Source organism: Tamandua tetradactyla, chromosome 7 (genome assembly GCF_023851605.1).
Source record: "Tamandua tetradactyla isolate mTamTet1 chromosome 7, mTamTet1.pri, whole genome shotgun sequence".
Classification (NCBI taxonomy): Eukaryota; Metazoa; Chordata; class Mammalia; order Pilosa; family Myrmecophagidae; genus Tamandua; species Tamandua tetradactyla.
The window spans coordinates 166,697,794-166,722,607 of record NC_135333.1 but is presented as its reverse complement, the minus strand read 5'-3'; the positions used below and the strand labels follow the sequence as shown (position 1 = coordinate 166,722,607).

The 24,814-nt window shown below is 37.8% G+C and overlaps 1 protein-coding gene across 1 annotated transcript in view; it reads right to left on the bottom strand.

Moving 5' to 3' along the window:
* The window catches only part of CFAP54 (cilia and flagella associated protein 54), a 335,670-nt gene that overhangs the window by 163,726 nt on the left and 147,130 nt on the right, over nt 1-24,814 (bottom strand). Inside the window, exons 34-39 of the mRNA XM_077111714.1 lie at nt 24,208-24,350; nt 22,554-22,732; nt 20,752-20,979; nt 10,995-11,218; nt 10,759-10,894; nt 8,380-8,491 (exon numbers count right to left, since the gene is read on the bottom strand). Of these exons, the coding sequence (XP_076967829.1) occupies nt 8,380-8,491; nt 10,759-10,894; nt 10,995-11,218; nt 20,752-20,979; nt 22,554-22,732; nt 24,208-24,350 (1,022 nt within the window). The remainder of the gene's footprint in view (nt 1-8,379; nt 8,492-10,758; nt 10,895-10,994; nt 11,219-20,751; nt 20,980-22,553; nt 22,733-24,207; nt 24,351-24,814) is intronic.

Genomic DNA, 24,814 nt, shown 5'->3' with positions numbered 1-24,814 from the left:
CCCATGCTGTGCTTCCTCACCTGCTCTTGCTCAAATGTTAACTTCTCAGTGAGGCCTTCTTTGATCATCATAAGCGAAATTGTAACAGTTCCTCTTCCCAGCTTCTCTTTTACCAGAGCATTCATCATCTGACATGCATATACTTTACTTATTTATCGACTGTCTCCCTCTACTAGAATGTAAGGTCCATGACGGCAGGGATATTTGCCTGTTTTGTCCACTTCTCTATCTCCAGCACCTATAACAGTAACTACTACATGGTAGGTGCTTAATAAATATTCATTGAATAGATGAATGACTATGTTTGCAAAGCTGTATAGCAGAGATATACTTTATTATTAAGCATTTCTTCTACAGTTCTTATTTTCAATTGATCCTCACAGCATCTTACAAATTAGTAGGTGAGATATCATTCACACTTCACAAAGGAGGAAAAGTGAAGTTGAGAAACATTAACTTGTTTTAAGCCTCTGGAAAAGATAAGAGGGAGAGCCAGGTCCCTTGCCTTTCCCAGATAGTTCATCAAAGGGCATCAGATTCCAGGTAGTAGGCAATGACCCACATTTGAGCCTTGTTGATTTGAAGCACAGAGAGGCTTTGAGGATAGGACAGGAATGAGTCTGAGGAAAAAAAAAAAACGAACAAGGGAAGAAGCGTGGGGACCCTTATAGTCCCAGAGAACAGGGAGGTCCTGACACAAGGTTACATTCTGCAAAAGACCACATCTTTTGGTATGCCCTAATGTGCAGAAATCCAGGAGGCTCTAGTCAAGCCAAGAGCATGGCCACACAGAAAGAAGCACTGGCCACTACAGCAAGTTCATCTAGATACAGTTCTTTTCATAAATTTAAGGGAATCAAATACTTATGGAAGTGTAGTTCCTATTAACTCCCTGAGAGCTCTACCTCTTCTGTTTTTTACTCTCCTGTCCACACCATCCCTGTCCCACCATCTTGCTCCCTCAAATCATTTTCCTTCCAAGTCATTGGCAGTCCTGCATGATTCCAGACAAGGCATGCTCCACTCCTCCCACTCCCATCCTTATCACAACACCCTGAGGAGGGCAGAACTCTCTTCTGTTTTTCTATTTTTCTTGTAAGAATTCATGAGCTTGGCTTTTAGTTTTTTAGCCTTAGAGAGTAAGATCAGGGAAAGAAGTTTAGCAAGCAAAGGAAAAGGAATAAAGCTGTAAGCTTCCACATGGAGCATGCCTTGTCTGGGATCATGCAGGACTGCCAATGACTTGGTAGGAAAATGATTTGAGGCAGCAAGATGGTGGGACAGGGATGGTGTGGACAGAAGAGTAAAAAACAGTAATCACTGGGGGGAGTTATTTATTTTCTCTGGGCCTTAGTTTTAAATATCCGTTAAAATTGGGATGATGATGTTTACCTCAGAGGACCACTGCTTTAATGTCTGGCACAGTGTCTGTCACAGATTATGATTTCAGTAGATGGAGGCTCTCATTTTGGTTGCTAATTATGCATTTTAAAAAATATACAATGAGCCGTTACCAATATCAGGTACCAGGCTGGGTGCTGAGAAGATGAAAGTGAAGGAGACAGACATGATCCCTGCTCTAACAGAACTCAGATTCTAGAATAAAAATGCACAAGGGCATGTCAGTGATTGGGAGAAAAGAAAGACAGGAGCATGGGGAGATATTTGCCATCTTTAAATATAGGGTTTGAAATAAAATTATCCTGCTACTTTTTACCATATATCTGCTGACCAATTACCCCTCTTTGTTTTCTTCCTAAACTATATTTTCAATTCTATGTTCCTTACTTCAAGCTCTATTATACCTTTTATCTTGTAGTCTAATTAGGGATCTGATGGTGTTTTTGTGGCTGTCTACATCAGATAAATGATGCAAAGCAATGAGGAAATATCATTAGCTCTGGAGGACTCTTCCTGACAGCTCTGTCTCAAAGGAGTTCCTCTCTGAAAACTTCCATGGATAATTCAAGAAGCTACATCAAAAAACTAATAGCCTCCACAGTTTGAGATAGGTCAGTAACAAAAGAAAAAGATTACTATGTCTCTCACTGTACAATGTAGAAATTAAAGCTGAAATGCCAATGACTCCAGAGAGATGGGCCCACCCAGGAAAGATCCGAGTGAGTGACTGGAAATTTGGGCCGCTTTCTACACACCTGATTCCCATCTATCCAAATGCCCAGAGGCACTAGTGAAACACATCTTCAAAGGGGTGAAAACTCCAACACATCTGAAGATTGAATAACCCTAACAGAGAGCCTAAATACCAAAAGGTCAATATTCAAGAAAAACATTCCAAACAGAATACAAAAACAGCTACAATAAAAGGCATATCCATGGAGTTATCTTCCCTATGGAGCTTAACAAGCAGGCAAGTTACTCATTCATACAAGAATAATCTATAAAGTGAGGTATGCGTGCTTCTCCAAATCCTATGGAGACTATACCAAATTGCACATGCATTATTAAATAGTTATAGGGAGAACAGGATGTTGTTAAATAATGAGAATGCCAAATGTTCCTAGGCAGTGGAGCATTACAATAGCTGTTCTAAAGAATTAAATCTATCAAGCAATACCACCAAATGCTGTTATGCCAAAAGAAAATCTATGATGTTCTTCTAAAGCAACAATCTAGTGGGGAAGCCATGAAGAGTACACTCAGTCTTTCAAAAAATGAATTGCAAACTATGTGTCATGGTGATATACATAAGATCCAACATGCTTATAAATGTGTTCATGATCTGAGTTCAATATACTGGAAAAAAAATTCAGTGTCCTGAAAATTGCCAGATAAATCCAAAAAGGTAGTCCAGAAAATTTTTCTAGTCAAAGAAGCCCTAGAGTCTTATAAAGAGTTTTATGTTGGATGCCAAGTTTTTAATAAATTAGAGTCCAATATAAGTCCTATAATTAGTGTGCTATTATTCAGAATCATCCAAAAATTAACATAATATCATAAGTAGAATAAAAACTCCTTTCATCCCATAACCACTGAAATAGAGCAATTTTTTCTTGGGTGCTCTGAAGTTTCGAGGAGAACTGAACCTGAAAGTGAGCAATGGTGAATAAAGTATGGCAGCTCGTGGAGTGCTCATGGGTGCAGCAGTCAGACAAACCAGGGTTTGAATTACAGCCCCACTACTAACTGGTAACATTCAACTTTCTCTTCTACAAAGTGGGCATAATAGTACCTTTTTCCTAGGATTGTAAAAATTAAATAAGATAATGGTTATAAAGTGCTAAATATAGTGGCTAGCTTAATCAAAGACTACTGTCATTACAATATTTTTAAAATTGTATCTAGTCAAATAGTCCTGCTTTTATCACTGCTCAAACTGACAATGTCATCACCACCATTAAAAAATCACCAGAAGGCTCATGGTAGCCTCATTCTACCTACCTTCCCTCTGTCCAGCAGCTACCATCTTGCCTTTCCAAATGTAACTTACAAAGGAAGCAACGTTCTTTTCCAATATAATGTAAGTACCTATCGGTCTTCACAGATTAGAATTTTGCTAGGTGAGAATTTTGATAGGATATATATTTTTTATCCCTTAGTTGCTTGTCATCATTTTGATAATGATCACTTTTTCTGGGATTTGTTGCCAGCTCTTCTTAGGATAGAAGGGATAATGTAACACACTAACAGCCATAGAACCCACGGTAACAAATGCAGGGGACCCCAGAGGTCTGACACACAAGATCAAGAAGAGAACACACCCAGGAAGAACCATACTCTTTGACTTAAACTAGTAATTGTGACTGAACACAAGAAGGCTATGTCCACTGTTTACTGACTATGATGGGTGAACTTGTATATCTTTGATAGTAAAGCCTACAAATGTACAGTCACCAATCTCACTCACCTGGATCCTCAACACTGCTGTGCATTCCTTCTATCTTCCCTTTTATTTCCCTGTGTGGCCAGTCAGGTCTTTTTGCATTCCTCCTGAAATATCCTATCCAGTCACCTTTCCCTATGCTCTCAATCCTCTACTTCACCAGGAAAATCTCCATCAACCAATGAGAACTCTACCTTCAGCCCTTACCACCTACAAACTTTCCTGAATTGGGACCTATTCACTCTGTGGTAGCTTGGAGTTATGCACCCTAGAAAAACATGTTCTTCATCCATTCTTGTGAATGTGAACCCATTGTAAATACGACCTTCTGACGAGGGAACTTCAGTAGTATAGTCCACCTCAATCAGGAAGATTTTAATTCTATTACTGGAAGACTTATAGAGAAGGCCACAGAGAGAGAAGCCAAGGGGACAGCCAGATGTTGGAAGTAAAGGAAAACCTGGAGAAGACGTCACCATGTACACTGCCATGTGACGGAAAAGCCAAGGAACCCAGAGACTGCTGGCCAGCCACAGGAGGAAATAGCAAGTCTTTCAGCCTCTAAAAATTTGAGCCAATAAATTCCTGTAGCTAAGCCAACCCATTGCACGTTATATGTTTTAGCAGCAGGAAACTAAAATACACTTCTTTCTTTCTTCCCTAGCAAAGGGCTGTCCCACTCTCCTGTCCAAGGCTAATCCCCCTGCTTGTGCCCTGGATCCCATCCTCTGCCCTCCTTCTCCTTAAGGTCCTGGCTCTATCAAATCTCTTTTTCTCCTGTCATTAAACTTGCCCTCTCTAATGGCTCTTTCCTTTTAATATGTAAATATATGTGTGACATGGTCAGGTTCATGTGCCAACTTGGCCAAGAGGTGGTACCTGTTTGTCTGGTTGGGCAAGTGCTGGCTTGTCTGTTGCGATGAGGACATTTCATAGAATTAAATCATGATCATGTCAGCTGCATCCAAAGCTGATTCCATTTGTAATCAGCCAAAGGGGAGTGTCTTTTGCAATGAGTGATGCTTAATCTAATCACTGAAAGCCTTTTAAGGAGGATTCAGAAGAGACAGGCTCTCTTCCTGCTTCAGTTGGCGAGCCTCTCTTGACGAGTTGGTCCTGACCCTCCACTGGAATTGTCGGCTTCACAGCCTGCCCTGCAGATTTCGGACTCTGCGTTGCCGCGGTCACGTGAGACACTTTTATGATTTTCATATGTGCAAGTGTTCCCTGTTGATTCTGTTTCTCTAGAAAACCCTAACTAATACAACGTGTTTCCTACTTTTATAAAGACATGCATACAAACACATCAAATCCCTCCAGAGTCCTCCTTAGCTCAACATTTCCTTCTAGCTGCTGCAGTCTTTCTCCTTTTCACTGCTAAACTTGCTGAAAGGAAAAATCTCTATTCAATGACTCTGAAGGTACAGCTCACCATGACTGCCCCATCACTCAAAATAGGCCCACTCCTTTCTCCACTTCTTTGAATCTACTCTCATTATGGTCACAAAAGTCATTCATTGCACAAATAGATATTGAGTTCCTACTATGTATCAGACACTGATACAGATACTTGGAATATATCAGTGAATAAAACAAAGTTCCCTGCCCTCATGGAGCTTACATTTTAGCAGGGGAGAGAAATCAATAAATACAATAAAAACTAACCAAATTTTACCACATAAGAGACAGAATTAAGTGCTTCAGAAAACAGCAAAAATGAAAAGCAGAGTAAGGGGATGTGGGAGGAAGAAGGCAGCATGTAGGCTTAAATAAAATGGCCAGTATAAGCCTTATTGAAAAGATAAGATTTGCACAAAGGAGGTGCAGAGTTTCTCGGTCCGTTATGTAGGTGGAGGAAGAGCATTTCAGGATTAGGAAATACCTTAGAGGAAGGTCCTAACGTGGGGGTGGCATAACAAGAAGACCAGTGCCAATGACATCCCTTATTGCCCAACACAGTGGATTGCTCTGTCCTCATCTTACCAATCCTCTCTCTGATTGTGGCTTCCTCTTCCTTAACCCTCGCTTTAGCCTTGTTAACACTGCTGTCATCTGTGTAACCTCATACCTCTTGGGCCTGGTCCCAATCTCTTGCAGAGGTTAGTCCTCATCTGCTTCCTCCTGTGGCAGTATGGGGGCTCCCCATACATTCTATTTCTCTTCATCCTGGGTGCACAGTACGACCACACTCCCCGCCCCTTTTGAGCTTGGATATGGCTATGTGACTTCAGCCAATGAAATATCAGTAAAAACGCCATGTGTCACACCCAGTTAAAGCTTTAAGAGCCACCATGTGATTTACCACAATTTCTTTGGCCTGCTTGAGAAATGGAAACAATAACAAACCTATCTCATTAGGTGGTTTTACGTTAATAGTCACAAAGATTTTTTAAGAGCTTGATATACAACACCAAATATGTGTGCACTGATGTACACTGCATAATAATAATTCTTATATTAGAGCTGGTATACTGATTAAGCAAGATAATCCTTGTAAAGCCCTATCCCAGGACATATAGTACATGCTCATGTGGTGTGGCTTCAAAGTTTGTCCTCTGAGCCACCCACCAGGCCCCTGTCAGTGTCACATCCCTATAGGGTGACCTCAGTGTTCTGTTTCTGCCCTGGCAATCACTGAAACTTGTGCCAAGGTGGAGAGTCCATCAACTCATGATGAGTGAGAATCCCCTATTCAGCCTCACTGGACGCAAAAGTATGAGCAAGAAATATACTTTTTCTTGTGTTAAGGTAATGAGATTTAGGGTTTGCTTGTTACTGCTGATACCCCAAGCCTGTCCTGACTGACATCTTCTAAATGTCGGTGTTATCCAGGAGTCCATCCTCTGTCTACGTTCCACTTAACTGTCTCTGAGTGATTTTATCCAAGCCCCCTTCTTCAACCACCACCAATATATCGATAACTAAAATACAGATCTCCAACCTTGCTTATTTCTGAGTGACTTACTACTATCTAACCATATAATGGATCCCTTTACTCCATTATCATTCAGGTCTCTCAAACCCAGTAATTCCAAAATAACTTTCTCCTCTCCATTCATTCATTCATTCATTCATTTATTTTGGCCTGGTTGAAAGTCATCACTATCCATCTAGACACCTAAGCCAAGGCAACTTAAAACTCCTCCTTTCTCCATTCACCTCCCATATCCACCCAGCTCAGACCCAGTCCTGTGGATTTCTTCTCTCCCTCTCTCTCATACCTGTTCCCTGCTCTAATCTCACTGCCTAAGTTCAGGCCTTCATCATAGCCATTATCAGGACACAGGTGAGTAGCTACTCTCACAGCTTCCATGTGGTCTCCTTCCAACTGATTCCCCAACCTACTGTCAAAGGTTCTTTTTAGAATGCAAATATGATTACTTCAATTTTCTCCTTTAAATCCTTACCTAGCTCCTTCACCTCAGCTCTTCACACAAAGCTGGATCTCTTTATCCAGACCTTGAAGACCCTTTATTATTCAACTCCTGCCAAGCTTTTGCCTTTAGCCCCACTGAATTACTTGCAGGCTTTCAAATACAGATGCCACCGGTTAAGCGGTATTGTTTATAGCACCACCAGCAGCAACAGTAATAATATGATAGCTCTTATCATGCTATACTAGAATCTCTGGTTTATTTATTGATCTTTTTCGATATACTGTTAATTCCTGGATGACAAATTTTTTGTTTCATTCGTCTTTGTATCATCAGTACCTAGAATAGCATTTAACACATAGGTGGTAGTCAGTAAATGTTGGCTGGATGACAGAATGACTAGCTGAATAACGAATTAATGGATTAATGAATATACACATGCACACATAAATAAAATAGATAGATAGATAGAAAGATAAAGAATCCTAATACTTCAAAGCAAAGAGTTACATTTCTTTCCTATACCAGATAGAGCGATACACTGAAAGTGCAATTCAGAGCAGGCATTATTTCCATTTTCATCTCATTCTGTTGCCTTACTGTACTGCACTGTTCCTATAAGCTGCACTGCCAAAAACATCCCAAGAGGGCTTCTCAGTTAGGAACAAGAAGTCATGGTGTTTCCAAATCTTCTCCTATCGCCTAGTTAAAAACCTATAACTTAACTGTGGAAAAGCCAATAGAAGAACAATCTATATTGATTATAGAAATGGAAGTTATTGTGGGAGTCAAAACAAAACAAAGAAAATAGCAAAAGTTCAATCTGAAGAGTTTCCCAAGGGAGAGATAAAATCGGGGGAAATGTGCAAAACATTTTTTTTATCTTTAGATTTTCCCATCAATTTCCTATCTTCTTTCCTTTTACTTATTTTCCTTCTTTAAATTACAGATTAAACTATCAAGAATGTGTTTTTATGTATCTTAAGTGACATTTATAGCAATGTAAGATGGTAAATATCAAATGGATTATTTTCAGTCAAATAAATGTGCAAGAGAGATTTTATGAATGTTTTGATTATGGAAGATTTGACAGGCAGAGCATGATGGCAAACCTTGCTTTAAAGGAAATAAAAAGAGCTTCAAGCTAAAGTTGGTTCTAACCTGAAAGGATCAACTTTTTTAAGAAACCTGCACCACAGTGTCCCATATTTGTCAATGTATTGCTTAGAGGATTAATCTTGAGCTGCTTCCCAATGAAATTTCGGCACGTTATCTTTAAAAAGAAGAAAATAAATATTATTTAGTCAGGTATTTATAGCTAAAAGTTTGTCTTACTTAAAATGTTTATCACCATTTGCATTTGTCAAAATAAAGATACACAAAATGATGATACAAATAAAAGCCAGCAGAACTGCATTCAATCATGAAGAACTTTCAGGAAAAAAAACGACTCCATAATTTTTCATAATTCTTTTGTACAGCACAACTGGAAAAGTATTAGGCAAGTTATGTAGAGCAATTAGAGTATGATTTTCCAATATTCTATAAATTCGCTGGACTAAATATATCTTACATTTTCTAAGTAGAACGCTATTTAAAATACAAGCTGCTTTTTCAGAGAACATTTTTTCTATCCTAGTCATGATTAATGCAATTTAAACTTGCCTGGTGAAGTTTTTCAGACTAACTTTCTCTGCTGTATTTTGATTAACAGATATCTGAGTACTTAACAGATAAGTCCTCTCTCTTTCCACTTCCCCACTACCACCCCAGTAACCTGTCTCTGAAAATATAGTCCTCCTTGAACCCCAGTCCAATTTAAATGCTTCCTCTCCACTGTCTCTTGTGGATACTTCTATAATGAAATATGTACATGGTGTACTCAAACGCAAATTCATTACCGCAGCTTCATAAGGCCCTAATTGTCTTGGTCCCTTCCCACCTCTCTAGCTTCATTAAACAAATGTTACTTAACTCCCACTACGTGCCCCGTACTGTCCCAAGCTTGAAGGGATGAGACAGCAGAGAACAAAGTAAAAAGAAACCCCTATTCTTACGGAACTTACATTTTAATGGGGTAGAGAGATAGACAAGCATCTTACATAGTATATTAAGCAATTATAAATGCTATAAAGGGAAATAGAGTCAAGAGACATAATTTTTTGATGCAAATGTTCTAAGAAATCATAAATATGCAACTAAGTGATGATATTGTGAATTACTGATTATATATGTTGATGTTTTAGTTCATTTGTTAATTTTTTTTAATTAATAAATAAATTTTTTTAAAAAGAGACATTATTTTAAATAAGATAGTCAGGAAAGGTCACCCAGGGAATGTGCCATTTAGCAAAGACTGGGAAAAGGTGAGAGGGGGAAAGCCATGTGGATATTAGAGGAGAAGCACTCTCAAACGGGGGCAACAGCAAATGCAAAGATCCTGAGTTGGGACCATCTTAAAGAACAGGAAGGCTGAAACCCAGTGGAGTTAGAGATGAGTTACTCGGGATAACAAGGGCATAAACCATGAAGGGCATTAGTGATAATCCATGATGAGGATGTTCACCTTAACTCAGGTAGGACCTTAAGCAAAGGAGTGACTTGGGTCTGACTTGGGTTTTTAAAGAGCTGCTCTAGCAACTCTATAGAGAACAGACTAGAGGCTGGGTGGAGGGATTCAGGGGGTTGGAAGCAAGGAGACCAATTAAGTGGTCATTGCAATAGTCTAAGCCAATAGAACAGTGGCTTGGATCAGAACAGGAGTGGTGGAGGTGGTGAGAAGTGGTTGAATTTTGGTCATATTTTAAAGGTAGAGCCAACAGGATTTGGTGACCAGTCTGACAAATGAGGGTGAGGTGAGGGCAAGAAGGAAGTCTGGGTTGTCTCTGAGCCCACGCCTCTGGAAGGAGGACACTGCCATCACCTGATATGGTGAAGGCTGGGGGCAGAAAAGGTTTGTTTGAGATGCTTATCAAACTCTATGAGGTGATGTTGACTGGGTTGCATGATGGTTTTTGACATGTCAACTTGGCTAGACTAAATTATAAAGACTAAAGGGAGCACAGCAGCCAATCTGGAGTATGCACACACCTCCCAGTCATTCAGTCAAACAATAGCCTAGATGCTTCCTCCCTTGGTAAATTTATAATAATATTTTATTTTATAATACTAATATTACAACTTAAAACACTTTCTTTGACCTTGAAGTTCATTTTTAGTCCTGATTCAAAGAAATTAAAAATGTTCATCAGACCCTTAAAACACTTTGGGCCCCAGGAACGGTGCCTGCTGTGCCTAATGGAATATACCAGCGATGACTCGTCTATAAGCTTCTCGTGGGCAAGGACTTAATTTTGTTAACCCTGTACCTGGAAAACACTGGCACATATCAGGCTGTCGATAATATTTGTTGATTAGAATGCTAAATGCCTGAGTGCAAATCGCATTTATATCGATTACCTGATTCACACATCTTTGTGCATCTGACATGTGGGCTCCTATGACCTCACTACTGCATGAATAATAGAACCAGAGACTCACCTTCTCTTCATTATCAGCCCCATACTTCGTGCTAGGTTGTTGGGCAATACCTGGCCCCTTGAACTTTTCCATTCTTAGAAGAAGCTGACGTTGAGCAAAAACCAGGAGAGGTGTCACTTGCTCTGTATACCTCTCACTACACAGGGAATATAGTAAAAAAAACAAGCATTAGCTTAAAACACAGTTTTTTCCAATCAAGTCCATTACTTTTAATTGCTCCTTTCAGAAATACTTACTGTGAAATTTCATTGAACTGAATGGCGAGAGATACCAGTGTTTCCCATTTTTCTACTTGATATAAAACTTCCAAAGATTTTAACACGAAGTCATGGATCCATTTCAGATCAACCACATTTACATCATCCAAAGGATCTTCAAAATTAAGGCTAGAACCACCATTATCATTTTTAATATTTCCATAACAACTTGGAACACTGAATTCTCCTCTGTCTTCAATAATCTACAAATAGCACATTGCAAATAAATTTGTGTAATTTCGGATTTTACCACACATTTTTTCTGAAAAGTAAATGTGACAGATAAAAATGTAATGTAGAAAATAACTGAACACAAAAGAAAAAATTTTAATGTTTTTATTATGCAAACAAAGCCTTGCTAATTTAAGGGTATCCAATAGAACAATCGGTAACAATGGAAAATGTGCTATATCTGTGCTGCCCATATGGTATACAATAAAATACAATTATAGATACACAAAATACAATATAATACAATATTCCTACTGTATTAGACAGCCATATTGAGATTTATTTTGTTTCCTCAAAACCCACACAAATTGTTTGATCAGAAATACCAAACAATGAGTTGGCTTAAACAACAAACATTTTATTAGCTCGCAGTTTCGGACACCAGAAGTCATCAAGATTTGGACAAGGCTTGCTCTTCCCAGAAGACTGCAGCCTTGTGGTGCTGGCTGCCAGCAAACTTTGGGGTTCCTTGGTGCTCCGATCACATGGATGTCCTCTCCTTTATTGTGCTCTTCCAGTCTTTTTGCTGACTTCCAGCTTCTGGCTCTTTATAAAGCTGCCAGTAATCAGAATTAAGACCCACCCTCATTCAAGTGGGTCACACTTCAGCTAAAAATAACATCTTCAAGAAGTCCTATTCACATTGGGCTCACATCCACAGGGATGCAGATTAAGATTAAGAGCACATCTAAATTGGAATACATAATATAATCTACCAAACTATCTAAGAAAGAAATTGACAAAAATTCCTAAAATCATGAATTGAAAAATTACATTGAATAGTCAGTGTTCACATTTCCCTGTCTTATAAGTTTATTTTTTAAGAGTGAGTTAGCTTGAAATGGGATCAAAATAAGATCCAAACATTGTAATTGGCATTGTCTCATGTAATTTTTAATCCATAGTTTCCATCTTCTTCATTTCAAGTTTTTGCTGAAAAACCAGGTTATTTGTTCTGTAGCAGTCTGGATTTTGCTGAGTACATCTCCATTCTTTCATTTAACTAGTTTCTCTGTCCCTTGTACTTCCTGTAAATTTTTCTCAGATCTAAACACTTGATATGATTCAGGTTTGATTTACTACTTTTTGGCAGGTATCCTTCATAGTACCATTTGTCCTCTTATTAATTCATTAAGAATTACAAAATCCTGATATTTTAATTCCAACATCCTTTCTTTATTTTACCTGAATACTTGTATAAAGAAAAATTTTCCTTCACAACAATTTAGTTACCCTTAGGTATAGTTCGTATAGTAAAGGTAATGAGTCTTTTCTGCACGGAGCCCTGTTTCCTTTGGTGAGAAACAGCTTCTAGAGACCACAATCTGGTGTTAGGAGTTGCTGTTTCATTTTGAGCCCTTTGAATTGCTTTGGCACAGTTGTAAAAAATTAACGATTATATTAATAAGACTATTTTTAGATTCTTTATTCATTGAATTGATATATTTCCCTCTATGTCAATATCATATAATCTTAATAACTGTAGCTTTAAAAAACTGCCTTGATATTGGGTAACATGAGACTTCCAACTTCGTTCTTCTTTTCAAGATTTCTTTTTCGAGAAATTCACATTTCTTTGCATTTGGCTATAAATTTTAGAATTAATGATCAATTTCTACAAAAAAAAAAGCCTATTCAGATTTTCATTGGGATTTTACTGAATCAATGGATCAAGTTGGGAATAGTCAGTATCTTAAAAATACTGAGTCTTCTAGTTCCTGAACATGATAAATATATTTACTTGGGTTTTCTTTCATTTTTTTCATCAATATTATATAGTCTTCAGTGTGGAAATCTTGTATAACTTTCATTAGATATATCCATAGGTATTATCACTACAAGTTTTGTTTTATGTATTTTGAATGTATAACTAGATACATGCACATTTATGATTGGTATGCCTTCCTGATCAGTTGAGCCTTTTCTCATTATGAAACATCCCTTTTTATCTCTAGTAATACTCTTGGACTATTTTATATAGTATTAATATAGCTCACCGGCTTTTTATATTTATTTTTTCTGGTATATCTCTTTCCATATTTTTATTTTCATTCTGTTTCTTTACATTCAATATGTTTTTTCTTGTAGATAGCATATGAGCATGTCTTCCTTGTATCTAGTCAGACAATCTGCCTTTTAATTGAGTGTTTAGTTCATTTATATTTAATATTATTATGTATGGATTGCATTAGTTTACTATTTGCTATTTGTTTTCTATTCATCCCACATGTTTTTTGTTCTTCTGTTTCTTCTTTCTGGCCTTCTTCTGAGTTAACTCTTACTTGGTCTTGCATTAACTTCATTGGCTTTTTAGCTATACCTTTTTTTCAATAGTTACCCTACTAATGTTAATAAAATATATCATTAATTTGTCACATTCCACTTAGAGTTAATATTGTACCACTTCACATAAAGTGTAAAAACTTACAACAGTTTAATTCTATTTACACACCCTGTCTCTTGTACTATGTGGTCATATATTTTACTTCTAGAAATATTATAAATTCCACAATACAATGTTAAGACAAATATCCTATCCAATGTGTTTAAATGTTCACAAATTTTCAATGTGTTTAGATTACTTTATGTTTGCATTTTATCAATTTTATATCCATGCTTTAGACCACATTGTAGCAGATTTTAAATGGCTGCAAATTTTACTAGATTTAGAGTAATAAAATAGGGATAGAAAAGCAGGACACTAAACATCAACTGAAAAGCTATGTGATCTCTTAGGGAATGTTTCTCTATCAAAAAGATTATTGTGAGGATCAAATGCATTAAGGTTACTTTATTTGGTAAATGGAGCATACTTGCTGTAAGGATAAAATTCAGTAAGGTTACTTTATTTAGAAAACAAGGCTCAATAAATGTTACTTTCCCTTCTTTTTAATAAGTTGAATTTTCAGGCTAAGATATTTTTAATTAACATGACACATTATATATAGTGAACCATATAATAATGAAATGCAAGTGAAATATTGACAAATCGAATAGGAACTCAAAAAATTAATTTTTACTTATCCCAAGCTAGATGGTTAAAAAACGTATTTTTGGGACTTCCTGGAAGATGGCGGCTTAGTAAGACGCGCGGATCTTAGTTTCTTCTCCAGGACACCTACTAGGGGAGTAGAAACGATACAGAAAGCGCCCAAAGCCACAACAGAGATAAAAAAGACAGCGTACCCCATCCTGGAACGGCTGGCTGGCTGAGAGAAGCAGCTCGGGTGAGATCGCCGAGGCGCGCGGGCCTTACCGGGCGGGGTGGCAAGCGGCCGGAGTTACTCCCTTCCCCCTTCCCGGGCCAGCTGGGAGAATTGGAGAGGTGGTCCCCTGAAACCAAGGCGACTGGCGCCCACACCACGCGCAGCCCCCGGACCAACTGAGAGAATTGGATCGGAAAACCCCAGGCCGCGGAGAACGGTGACCCCGTGACTCCCGGGGAACGTGCACTCTCTCGGGCGGGCCGCTGCCGCTGGCGCCCTCCCGCCACGCGTGTTGCCCAGGGCCGACTAGGAAATTCGGACAGGCTCTTTCCCTGGCTGCGGCGACCAGCAACCCTCCCTGCGTTCGGACCCCGGGCCGGCTCAAGCCGCTTCGGCTAGCGAACCCCCAGGACGGCAAGAGTTTTCCAAAGTTTAAGGTCCCACAGCACCTTTTACTGGTGGGACCCGCAGACAAACGTGTGCCACGAGCGCCACCTACTGGGCAGGATAAGAAAAACAGAACCCAGAGATTTCACAGAAAAATATTACAACCTTGCTGGGTCCAACACCAAGAGAAATCTGAATAAATGCCCAGACGCCAGCAGCAGAAGATAACTGTCCACGCTCAAAAGATTGAGAATATGGCTCAGTCAAAGGAACAAACCAATAGCTCAAATGAGACACAAGAGCTGAGACAACTAATGCTGAATATACGAACAGAAATGGAAAACCTCTTCAAAAATGAAATCGATAAATTGAGGGAGGACATGAAGAGGACATGGGCTGAACATAAAGAAGAAATAGAAAAACTGAAAAAACAAATCGCAGAACTTATGGAAGTGAAGGATAAAGTAGCAAACATAGAAAAAATAATGGATAGCTACAATGATAGATTTAAAGAGACAGAAGATAGAATTAGTGATTTGGAGGATGGAACATCTGAATTCCAAAAAGAAACAGAAACTATAGGGAAAAGAATGGAAAAATTTGAACAGGGTATCAGGGAACTCAAGGACAATATGAACCGCACAAATATACGTGTTGTGGGTGTCCCAGAAGGAGAAGAGAAGGGAAAAGGAGGAGAAAAACTAATGGAAGAAATTATCACTGAAAATTTCCCAACTCTTATGAAAGACCTAAAATTACAGATCCAAGAAGTGCAGCGCACCCCAAAGAGATTAGACCCAAATAGGCGTTCTCCAAGACACTTACTAGTTAGAATGTCAGAGGTCAAAGAGAAAGAGAAGATCTTGAAAGCAGCAAGAGAAAAACAATCCATTACATACAAGGGAAACCCAATAAGACTTTGTGTAGATTTCTCAGCAGAAACCATGGAAGCTAGAAGACAGTGGGATGATATATTTAAAATACTAAAAGAGAAAAACTGCCAACCAAGACTCCTATATCCAGCAAAATTATCCTTCAAAAATGAGGGAGAAATTAAAACATTCTCAGACAAAAAGTCACTGAAAGATTTGTGACCAAGAGACCAGCTCTACAAGAAATACTAAAGGGAGCACTAGAGTCAGATACAAAAAGACAGAAGAGAGAGATATGGAAAAGAGTGTAGAAAGAAGGAAAATCAGATATGATATATATAATACAAAAGGCAAAATGTTAGAGGAAAATATTATCCAAACAGTAATAACACTAAATGTCAATGGACTGAATTCCCCAATCAAAAGACATAGATTGGCAGAATGGATTAAAAAACAGGATCCTTCTATATGCTGTCTACAGGAAACACATCTTAGACCCAAAGATAAACATAGGTTGAAAGTGAAAGGTTGGGAAAAGATATTTCATGCAAATAACAACCAGAAAAGAGCAGGAGTGGCTATACTAATATCCAACAAATTAGACTTCAAATGTAAAACAGTTAAAAGAGACAAAGAAGGACACTATATACTAATAAAAGGAACAATTAAACAAGAAGACATAACAATCATAAATATTTACGCACCGAATCAGAATGCCCCAAAATACGTGAGGAATATACTGCAAACATTGAAAAGGGAAATAGACTCATATACCATAATAGTTGGAGACTTCAACTCACCACTCTCATCAAGGGACAGAACATCTAGACAGAGGATCAACAAAGAAATAGAGAATCTGAATATTACTATAAATGAACTAGACTTAATAGACATTTATAGGACATTACATCCCACAACAGCAGGATACACCTTTTTCTCAAGTGCTCATGGATCATTCTCAAAGATAGACCATATGCTGGGTCACAAAGCAAGTCTTAACAAATTTAAAAAGATTGAAATCTTACACAACACTTTCTCGGACCATAAAGGAATGATGTTGGAAATCAATAATAGGCAGAGTGCCAGAAAATTCACAAATACGTGGAGGCTCAACAACACACTCCTAAACAACGACTGGGTCAAAGAAGAAATTGCAAGGGAAATTAGCAAATACCTCGAGGCGAATGAAAATGAAAACACAACATATCAAAACTTATGGGACGCAGCAAAGGCAGTGCTAAGAGGGAAATTTATTGCTCTAAATGCCTATATCAGAAAAGAAGAAAAGGCAAAAATTCAGGAATTAACTATCCATTTGGAAGAACTGGAGAAAGAACAGCAAGCTAACCCCAAAGCAAGCAAAAGGAAAGAAATAACAAAGATTAGAGCACAAATAAATGAAATTGAAAACATGAAAACAATAGAGAAAATCAATAAGGCCAGAAGTTGGTTCTATGAGAAAATCAATAAGATTGATGGGCCCTTAGCAAGATTGACAAAAAGAAGAAGAGAGAGGATGCAAATAAATAAGATCAGAAATGGAAGAGGAGACATAACTACTGACCTCACAGAAATAAAGGAGGTAATAACAGGATACTATGAACAACTTTACGCTAATAAATACAACAATTTAGAGGAAATGGACGGGTTCCTGGAAAGACATGAACAACCAACTTTGACTCAAGAAGACATAGATGACCTCAACAAACCAATCACAAGTAAAGAAATTGAATTAGTCATTCAAAAGCTTCCTAAAAAGAAAAGTCCAGGACCAGATGGCTTCACATGTGAATTCTACCAAACGTTCCAGAAAGAATTAGTACCAATTCTCTCCAAACTCTTCAAAAAAATCGAAGTGGAGGGAAAACTACCTAATTCATTCTATGAAGCCAACATCACCCTCATACCAAAACCAGGCAAAGATATTACAAAAAAAGAAAAATACAGACCAATCTCTCTAATGAATGCAGATGCAAAAATCCTCAATAAAATTCTAGCAAATCGTATCCAACAACACATTAAAAGAATTATACATCATGACCAAGTAGGATTCATCCCAGGTATGCAAGGATGGTTCAACATAAGAAAATCAATTAACGTAATACACCATATCAACAAATCAAAGCAGAAAAATCACATGATCATCTCAATTGATGCAGAGAAGGCATTCGACAAGATTCAACATCCTTTCCTGTTGAAAACACTTCAAAAGATAGGAATACAAGGGAACTTCCTTAAAATGATAGAGGGAATATATGAAAAACCCACAGCTAATATCATCCTCAATGGGGAAAAATTGAAAACTTTCCCCCTAAGATCAGGAACAAGACAAGGATGTCCACTATCACCACTATTATTCAACATTGTGTTGGAGGTTCTAGCCAGAGCAATTAGACAAGAAAAAGAAATACAAGGCATCAAAATTGGAAAGGAAGAAGTAAAACTATCACTGTTTGCAGACGATATGATACTATACGTCGAAAACCCGGAAAAATCCACAACAAAACTACTAGAGCTAATAAATGAGTACAGCAAAGTAGCAGGTTACAAGATCAACATTCAAAAATCTGTAGCATTTCTATACACTAGTAATGAACAAGCTGAGGGGGAAATCAAGAAACGAATCCCATTTACAATTGCAACTAAAAGAATAAAATACCTAGGAATAAATTTAACTAAAGAGACAAAAAACCTATATAAAGAAAACTACAAAAAACTGCTAAAAGAAATCACAGAAGACCTAAATAGATGGAAGGGCATACCGTGTTCATGGATTGGAAGACTAAATATAGTTAAGATGTCAATCCTACCTAAATTGATTTACAGATTCAATGCAATACCAATCAAAATCCCAACAACTTATTTTTCAGAAATAGAAAAACCAATAAGCAAATTTATCTGGAAGGGCAGGTTGCCCCGAATTGCTAAAAACATCTTGAGGAAAAAAAACGAAGCTGGAGGTCTCGCGCTGCCTGACTTTAAGGCATATTATGAAGCCACAGTGGTCAAAACAGCATGGTATTGGCATAAAGATAGATATATCGACCAATGGAATCAAATAGAGTGCTCAGATATAGACCCTCTCATCTATGGACATTTGATCTTTGATAAGGCAGTCAAGCCAACTCACCTGGGACAGAGCAGTCTCTTCAATAAATGGTGCCTAGAGAACTGGATATCCATATGCAAAAGAATGAAAGAAGACCCATCTCTCACACCCTATACAAAAGTTAACTCAAAATGGATCAAAGATCTAAACATTAGGTCTAAGACCATAAAACAGTTAGAGGAAAATGTTGGGAGATATCTTATGGATCTTACAACTGGAGGCGGTTTTATGGACCTTAAACCTAAAGCAAGAGCACTGAAGAAGGAAATAAATAAATGGGAACTCCTCAAAATTAAACACTTTTGTGCATCAAAGAACTTCATCAAGAAAGTAGAAAGACAGCCTTCACAATGGGAGACAATATTTGGAAATGATATATCAGATAAAGGTCTAGTATCCAGAATTTATAAAGAGATTGTTCATCTCAACAACAAAAAGACAGCCAACCCAATTACAAAATGGGAAAAAGACTTGAACAGACACCTCTCAGAAGAGGAAATACGGATGGCCAAGAGGCACATGAAGAGATGCTCAATGTCCCTGGCCATTAGAGAAATGCAAATCAAAACCACAATGAGATATCATCTCACACCCACCAGAATGGCCATTATCAACAAAACAGAAAATGACAAGTGCTGGAGAGGATGCGGAGAAAGAGGCACACTTATCCACTGTTGGTGGGAATGTCAAAGGGTGCAACCACTGTGGAAGGCAGTTTGGCGGTTCCTCAAAAAGCTGAATATAGAATTGCCATACGACCCAGCAATACCATTGCTAGGTATCTACTCAAAGGACTTAAGGGCAAAGACACAAACGGACATTTGCACACCAATGTTTATAGCAGCATTATTTACAATTGCAAAGAGATGGAAACAGCCAAAATCTCCATCAACAGAAGAGTGGCTAAACAAACTGTGGTATATACATACGATGGAATATTATGCAGCTTTAAGACAAGATAAACTTATGAACCATGTAATAACATGGATGGACCTAGAGAATATTATGCTGAGTGAATCCAGCCAAAAACTAAAGGACAAATACTGTATGGTCCCACTGATGTGAACGGACATTCGAGAATAAACTTGAAATATGTCATTGGTAACAGAGTTCAGCAGGAGTTAGAAACAGGGTAAGACAATGGGTAATTGAAGCTGAAGGGATACAGACTGTGCAACAGGACTAGATACAAAAACTCAAAAATGGACAGCACAATAATACCTAATTGTAAAGTAATCATGTTAAAACACTGAATGAAGCTGCATCTGAGCTATAGGTTTTTGTTTTGTTTTGTTTTGTTTTGTTTTGATTTTACTATTATTACTTTTATTTTTTTCTCTATATTAACATTCTATATCTTTTTCGGTTATGTTGTTAGTTCTTCTAAACCAATGCAAATGTACTAAGAAATGATGATCATGCATCTATGTGATGATGTTAAGAATTAATGATTGCATGTGTAGAATGGTATGATCTCTAAATGTTGGGTTAATTTCTTTTTTTCCGTTAATTAAAAAAAAAAAAAGAGAAGGGATAATTGGAGATGAAGGGATACAGACTGTACAACGGGACTGGATATAAAAACTCAGAAATGGACAGCACAATACTACCCAATTGTAATGCAATTATGTTAAAACACTGAATGAAGCTGCATGTGAGGTATAGGTTTTTTGTTTTTGTTTTTTTTGTTTTTTTTTCTTTCTATTATTGTTTTAATTCTTATTCTGTTGTCTTTTTATTTCTTTTTCTAAATTGATGCAAATGTACTAAGAAATGATGAATATGCAACTATGTGATGTTATTAAGAATTACTGATTGTACATGTAGATTGGAATGATTTCTAATTGTTTTGTTAATTCTTTTTTTAATTAAAAAAAAAAAAACGTATTTTTAATTGAATACAATAAAAATAATTACCAAAATGCCCTTACCTTAATAGATTTGATTTTTTGTAGTTCTATTAACATGTCAATTAGTAATTCTGCTCCCAAATAGAACGGTAAAACAGTTGTACAGAGGAAACTATCCTGGCTAATAGGAAATGATCCAGAAAGATCCACTGTTTGTTGAAGAAGCATTTGTAGCTCTTGAGTAAAGTTCCAAAAGGCCCGACAGCAGTTCTGAAGCAGAGTCCAATAGCCGCCACGATGAGCAAGAACCTAATACAGAGACACCATTTGAAAGATTCCAAAGTTCCAAAAGTTACAGATCTCTGAACAGCTTCATCATTCTACAAATATACCATCAATAATTGAAATAACTAGCACCATTTATTATGGGCCACTAGGTGACAGACACTGCGTTAAGACATTTACATGCATTATATCATTTAATTCTAACAGTATGCCTCTGAAGTAAATAGGCACTAATGTGATACTCAATTTACAGATGAGGAAACTGAGGCAGGAAGTCCTGAGTCGACTAAGTGGTGGGAATTGCACACCAATGGTCTAACTCCAAAGCTCCCCTGCTGTAGGTGCTGGGGATACAGCAGTGAGAACGGGAACTGAGATCTGCCTTCTACTTTAGTAGGGAAGACAGACACTAGAACACTAGACAAAAATATAATCTCAGGGAATAATAAGTGTTGCACAGAAAAGAAAAGCAAAACATGGGTCAGAACTTAACAGAGGATGAGAGCACATATTCTTTTCGATGGGGAGGTCAGCGATAAAGTCTTCTCTGAGGAGGTTACATTTGAGCAGAGACCTTAATTATGAGTTGAGTAAGTCATTGGAAGGTTGGGTGTTTGGAAAAGGAGAGCATTTGAGGCTGACATAATAGCAAGTGCAAATGATGGAGGATAAAACAGAGGCTGTGAAAGGAACAAGCTTAGTGCTTTCAAGAGCAGAGAGTTGGGAGTAGGGTGAGCAAATGAGAGGCTGAATTCAGAGAGGCGAACCAGGCCCAGCTCCCATAAGGTCCTGAAGCCACTGGAAAGGAGGGTGGAGTGGAGTGCAATGCTCAATGTCCAGGGGAATGATGAGGTTTTAGCTTGCTCTTTTTTTAAAAATCACTCTGTCCAATACATGAAGAAGATGGGAACTTAACTGCTCCTTTCCTGCTAGAAAGAACAGATGCAAATATTTCCCCTCATCCCTTGAGACATTTGAAATTTATTCCCATTCTACTATGACAAAAAAGAAACTAATTTCTTAGTAGCTAATGACTTCAATTCTGAGTTTAATATAAAACATGAAAAAGAGAGAAAAGCAGGTTGGAGAAGGCACAAGTGGCCTGGGGAAGCAGGAAGTTGAGGGTGGAAGACATGGGGCAGGGCTTTCCTAGCCTAGAAAGACCTTCTTCTGTGCCAAGGGGTAGAGAGAGGTTTAAGGTTCCCAGAACAACCCTAGCAGGGAGCAAGACCTCAGAAAGGAAGCAGTGGCAGCATTAGAGAATTCCAATTCCAAGTGTGGCAAGAAAGCAGCAGAGAGGTACCTGAACAATCACAGGGACTGTGTGGACAGAGATAAGAGCCACCTCAGCCTGAGTGAATGGGCCACTGATGACTAAAGGAGCTTACCCCTTCTCCAGACACCTTGATGTTGCATAGGACCTCAGTGAGAGGCAGGTAAACTTCAGAACTGCCTGAGGCTCAATCCAGCAAGATGAGAGCTCAAAGTCAAAACTAAAATTATGTATACTGATTAAACAAAGCAATTTGTTATGCATGCCTAGGTTAAGAAATGGAGATTTATGTCTACTACGTCAGGAATAACAAAGACCATATTACCATTGCTCTCCTGCAATATACAAAGATTTTCATAAAATGTTCCAATGGGCCCAGATGTATTCGATCCCTTTCTTTAGCACTAAGACATGACTGAGAGTCTGAGTCATAAACTGCATTTGTCTTGAAAATACCTTCTTCATTCCCTTTGGAATTACTAAATGCCAAAAATTCATCAGCATCTGCAGTACAAAAAAATAAGATATAACATTATTAAAAACAGAAAATTAAGTTCCAGAAGACACAGTAGGTGATAAATGAGTAATTCAGATAAAAAATGTGATATAAATTTGGAGAAAGGACAGGATTATCATGGACTTAATGAACCAGGAGAAGCTTCTAGAGGAGGAAGCACTTACATTAGGTCTTAATGGATGGGGCTGACTTGGTTACAAGAGTACTGCAGGCAAGGCGGATAGTAAAAGGAAGAATGTAGAGGCAGGAATTTACATGTGTTTGGAGGAAACAGTGACAGGATCCCACAGTTCCTTGATTTTCCCCCATAGCGGCCACAACCAGTACACATTCACTAGAAAACAAGTGGGATCCCTGGAGCTGGGTAGTGTGGAAACACCAGCTGCTTATTCTCCTGCTGGCGTGGCATGAAAGCACTGTGCATTTTTCCCGGCACAAACCTTCTCTTTGAACTCTGTAGTACTAAGTCTCCATAGTAGAATATTCTATTGCCAATTTCACGGTGGTCTTGGGTAGGGAGTTGGCTTTCAAAAACTCTGAAAGCTATATAATATAACTTGCATGAAAAATGCAGTCTCTTTCAACATCTATGGAATTTACTTTCAAATACCTCAATATACATAATATGATATCAAGTACCATTAAAGTTGACATATACCCTAGCAGAGATGAGAAAGCATATAAACGACCACTAGCATGAATCAACATAAGAAGGTCTGCAATAGCATAAAAATGTTATGAATTTTTTCACTTGGTGAAATGTCCAGTATTCAAGACAAGTGATTTGTTAGGAATAGTGTACAGGTTCCATCACCTCTGCAGGAAGGAGGAGGTACAAAATCAATCACATCCAGCAGATGAAAGTCCTCAGAGCAGCACCAGACTGGGAGCCCTGTTGACCTACAGCCCTCCACATCACTAAGGCCACTGTCACCTGACCACATAACAACATCCATCGGTCCTGACAGGAGAATACTGTTGCATTCATCTTGGAGTAAGTATTCATGAAAGGTGCTAACTAGAGATCCCAGGGCAAGAGAGGGATTGCCCAAAGTATGGATAGGCTGGGTGTATCTCCATACATAAGTATGTTTGATGGAAGTTATTCTGAGACTAGTTTCCATTAAAACATAAAATGTGTTAACAAGGCCTCACCTATCTTGAGTCACTGGAATTCTACCAATATTTAACAAAAGAACATTACATTTGCCAAATGGCCAAATTGGTTCAGGTCAGAAAACAACACAGATATTTTCAAATATATAGGATAATAGCATAAAAATATAGAAACATTTTCAAAAGAATCTTGTACAAACTATCATACTCAATTGAATTTCAGGATCTTTGGGAAACGGTACATATATACCTCTGTATCTGTGGCATGTATGTAAAGACGTGTGTGTTGTGTTTGTGAGTGGAAATGTAGAAGCACTTTAATAGCATATTAACATGTATGTATTACCTGATGGTAAGTTGGCCTTTCTTTTTTTAGCTGAAAGAAGGAAATCAAGCATTGCTTTATAATTTTCTACAGTCAATTCTCCTGTTGGTAATACTGTTCCTGAATTATACAGTGAGAATATATTAGGATCAAATGACCGGAAACTGCAAGGAGAAAAAAATAACATTTAAAAACAATATAAGCAAATTGAATTAAATCTGTAGAATACAATCTGGTTTTATTTTTTTAACATTTATGAGTTGGTGCTCTCGAATTATGAATCCAAGTATTTGTTACTTAACCAAACCTACTTTCCCATTGATGTTTAAAATTATACAATGCAACTTAACTTTTATGGATTTTAACATCAATATCTATTTCCCTGAAAAGGTCCTTGAAAATGAGAAAGAAATACTCTCCTCATTTGATGAGCTCTGAAACAGTAATTTACACCACGTTAAAACCTTCTGATTTAAACAAAACTCAATAAAGATGCTTACCAAATGAAGCAATGCATCCATGGTCATTATTTCCATGGTCATTATTTCCTTTTTAAAATAAGATCTAAGCAGTAAGCAACCACAAAACATAGAAAAATAAATAAATATTGAAAAATATAACAGTTTTA